General features: G+C 33.3%; 1 protein-coding gene across 1 annotated transcript; it reads left to right on the forward strand.

Moving 5' to 3' along the window:
- Positions 1-3,032: 3,032 nt before the first annotated feature.
- On the forward strand, positions 3,033-4,527 carry LOC114358227 (uncharacterized). Its single transcript, XM_028312111.1, has 2 exons — positions 3,033-4,074; positions 4,421-4,527. Exons 1-2 carry the CDS (start codon positions 3,187-3,189, stop codon positions 4,424-4,426), a joined length of 894 nt encoding a protein of 297 aa, XP_028167912.1. The 5' UTR covers positions 3,033-3,186; the 3' UTR covers positions 4,427-4,527.

Genomic DNA, 4,527 nt, shown 5'->3' on the forward strand with positions numbered 1-4,527 from the left:
TGTGTAAAGCAATCGTTATCATTTGACAGTTCATAACGTACGATTATTCTGTCAAACGCTTTGTTTAACTGACTTTATCATACGTTATGAACTGTCAAATGATTACGATTGCTTTACACAATTCCACCTCAGACATCCCAGTCATGAGTAACGGACGAGCCAAATTGAAGCTACGCTAAGTCACGCTACCATAACAACGAACACCGGGGTAACACTAGTTAAAGTCATTATAATATTAAGATTAATGACATGATAAAAAAAACTTTAAGCGTGTATTTTTTATAAATTATGGATATAAAATACCTACTTCGCTGTTAACACAGTCATGTCATATCGCGGACTGGCGGTACGACGATAATGGAGGACTTCGAAGCAATTAAAATAATATGTGTAGCAGAAAAAATCATCAACATCCATCGCGACTTCTGGTACTTGACGACAAGGAACCAAATTTTTTTAGCTTTCCTAATATCACTGGAAGTGGCATTATCTTTTGCAGTTGTCACATATATTGCAAAATGTTTCCTCCTGTATTACGCCTTTAAAGATTCTTTGTGGATTATTATTTATTTGTTTCAAAACTTTCACTGTTTTTCAATAATTTTATATTATGGTCCTTTTTTCGGACACCGGTTTAGAATACTTCTTGATCGTTTATCCCAGGCGCACAATGTATTGAGATGTCATCTGCCATACAATACATCACTAATACGAATAAAAACAAAAGTTTATGTTGTTCTGATTACTATTGTTGCTGTAAGGGCTGGTAAAACTGTGCAGACTGTGATCTTTGAATATAAAGATGGATGTATGACATATCTACCATCTATATTGTTTACTGTCAATGAAGTCTTCAATGAAGGACAATATGCACTAGGCATTTTGATGTATTACACTCTGCTCACCATAATACGGAGCATGCTACAAGCAGTAAATGAGCTGATCAAGGAGGCGGCCCTGGAGGGGTCGCTTGAAGACAATTTAAATAACTTTGTCTATGTGTATCGTATATTATTCGAATCTTGTCGAAAGCTAAAAAAGTGTATGGCTCATCAAGTAAGGCAACGCTTTTGTTTTCAGATTATTTAATATTATTGAATAAGTGGTGATCCTTAATAACATGTGTTTATTTCAGATATTATTATCACTTTTCATCGGGACGTCATTATTCATATATTTAATATGGCAAAGTTTGAGTATGCTACTGATACAAGAGGTAAGTGCATTCTTCTTTTTTTGTATTCATAATAATATTCAAATTTCATTCAATTCATAGTAATATTATTACGTCAGCCATTTTATACGTCGCAATATTTTCAGTCAAAGTTTGCGAAAGGCATATGGCACCATATTATTAAATATATTGGATCCNATAAAAAAAAATATTTATATAAGTCATTATTTAGATAACACGTTGATCTTGAAAATTTTTATTTTATTTTAATAACATTACAATCAGTAAAAATGAGGTATTTTTTGGAACAGGCGAATATTTCGCTTTGCCATGTTAAATTGCACTTATAAAAATATTATCTAAGTAGACAGACAGTTGTATACATACAATATTTAAGCTCACATTAAGTTTTCTTATTCTAAAAACGAATGCTTATCAAAATAAACGAAAAACTCTCAAAAGTAAAACCAGGTAAACTACTACTTAAAAAAAAACACAGTAAGAGAAACTGTACTAAGTATGACGTATGTATGCAGAAGAAAAAATTGTAGGTAGGTACCTACTAGGTTAGTAAATAGATGTTTTTAACTGACTAGTTATGACAATTTAATCCTAAAATTATCAAAGCAAAAATCGCCGTCTCCGGCCCATAAAATGGCAAAAAAGCGACATTTTGGTACCTTTTAGGGTGTTTTAATTTTTTATACTTATTTAAAATTAAATTTATAAAAGTTATTTAAATAATGTATTCATAGTGAAAAATAACAACCACTATTTATAAATAATGTAACCATTTTATTGGCGTAGTTTTTCTGAAATAGTTATACCTATTGCAATGTTATTATACAAAACAATGTTGCGCCCGCCAAAGTATATTTGGGCAAGAAGCGATAAAATTCCACCAATTGCTGATTATCTGTATAGCCTGACCAGGAACATAAAAACCCTCGCCATGTTGCGGAAAACTAATGGTACTAATTTCTTTTAATGGCAACAGTAACTGAAAACTTCATTGACATGTCACCTTGCATGTCAGTCTATTGTTGTCAAAGTGTAAACAAACTTTATTTTAAATGTGTGCAATTGATTTTGTGAATTAAATTGCTAAAATAATTTTATAGTCGTGAAAGAAAAGTGGTTCACGATGTGTTAATGTATTTGTCGAAGAGAAATACTAAGGGTTCGGACAATATTTTCATTGAATAATGTTTCCTCTTTTACTTTGCTTTTTGTTTTAGAAGAACACTGTGATAAGTATGACGTGCCACATTGTCGAATAAAATAAAAATATTTTAAAAACTTACCTTTGTCATCAATACCGCGGTATCCTCTAGATGTCACGTTTTTCTTAAAAACGAAGAGCACCTCACATCTCAAAGCGCAGGTGGCAACTGAACTGTCACAGTGTCGAAGCCAACTAAATCGCCGAACGAGCCAGCGCTATAACGTAATATTTTGTCTCTTTCTCTCATAGTATTGTTGTTTTTGAAGTAACAAATACCCTGTTTTTGGAGATAAAAGAACGCAAGATCGCGGTTCAGAATTTCGGTAAAACAAAAAATCGTATATGTCGAGATGTCACAGTGTCGTCGCAAATGGGCGATATATAGTTTAAAATGTACTATCTCGAATCATCAAGAACAAGATTGTATATGGATATTTTTTGCTATACTTATAAGTTATCTAAGTTTGTCCATAATTCTGTACTATGGTCCTCATTTCGGACGTGAGTTTAAAACACTTCTTATGTGTTTATCCCAGGCGCACGTTATTCTGAGATGTCATCGACCTTACAAGTTATCCTTGAGGCAACTTAATAGAAAAATATGTGTCACCATGATTAGTATAGTTGCTGTAACATTATTGTAATGTGACAACACTACTGAGAATAGACTATAGATTGGATATGTATTGTCTGTGGATAATGGAGAGTAAAACAGGATGTACATGACACAGTGATTATTTTATTTAATAAATCCCAAATCATCAACAGTTAAATACAATAATATGATATGGCGCAGTCAGGAGATGGCAAGAACCAGGCCGCGGGTGTAAGACCCGTGAGTATTAAAGCCGACACGATGCAGGGATTAAGCCTTGCCCAACCGCCGCCATTGTCTTTTGAAGGAGATTTGGCAAAAAACTTCAAGACATGGATAAGACATGTGGAACTGTACATGGTGGCGACTGAATGCCATAAAAAGAGTTCTGAAATAAAAGCAGCAATATTATTACACCTCTTGGGCGAGGAAGGAGTGGACAAATTTGACACGATAGACCTGCCTGAAGCTAAAAAGAAGGATTATGATGAGGTATTAAAAGCCCTTGGAGATTATTGCATGCCAAAAACAAACGAAAGTATAAATAGACACACATTTTTTAACAGGAATCAGAAAGAGGGTGAAAATATAACAGAATATGTAGCCCAACTAAAGAAACTATCAGTGACCTGCAACTTTGAGGGTCTACGTGACAGTCTCATTAAAGACAGAATAATAGGAGGATTATTAGATAAAACATTGCAAGAAAGACTCTTAAGAGAGCAAGAACTATCATTAGAAAAGTGCATAAATATGTGTAAGACCGCAGAAATAGCGACACAATATATGAGAAAACTGACAGAAGAAGACTCGAAAGATATTGACAAAATAAATAGAGATCATCACCAACAACCTATGAGTAGAGCATTCAAATGTAAAAGCTGCGGATATCAACACCCTCCACGTCGTTGTCCAGCATATGGCAAACAATGTAATTATTGCAAGAAGATGAACCATTTTTCTACTGTCTGTAGGAATCGAATGAAGGATCACAACATAAAGGAAATACAGCAGAATCCTCAGCAAGAAACAAATCAAGAATATACATTGGGTACAGTATACACTGACTGGACATTGCAGGTAAAACTACAGGACTGCAATAAAAATATTACATTTAAATTAGACACAGGTGCCGGTTGCAATGTAATATCTAAAAAAATGTTGGAAAGTTTGGGAATTCATAAAAAGTTAAATAGGTCAAGCTCTATTCTTAGAAATTACAATAACTCAAAAATTAATTTACTAGGCACATTAGATTTATCATGCATAATAAAAAATAAAAAACATGTTTTGAAATTTCATATTGTAGATTGTGATTCATCTCCATTGATAGGATTACCAACCATACAAAAATTAAATTTAATGATATTATTAGGGGAAATACAAAAACAAGATATTATAAAGCAATACTCTAATTTATTTACAGGAATAGGAGAACTGAAGGATTATGTTTATGATTTCAAGTTGATCCCGAACTACACAGGGAAAGTAATTCCTTGTCGACCGGTGCCCATGAAGCTATTGGATGCATAT

Source organism: Ostrinia furnacalis, unplaced genomic scaffold, assembly GCF_004193835.3.
Source record: "Ostrinia furnacalis isolate ACB-3 unplaced genomic scaffold, ASM419383v2 OfSCF3747, whole genome shotgun sequence".
Classification (NCBI taxonomy): domain Eukaryota; kingdom Metazoa; phylum Arthropoda; class Insecta; order Lepidoptera; family Crambidae; genus Ostrinia; species Ostrinia furnacalis.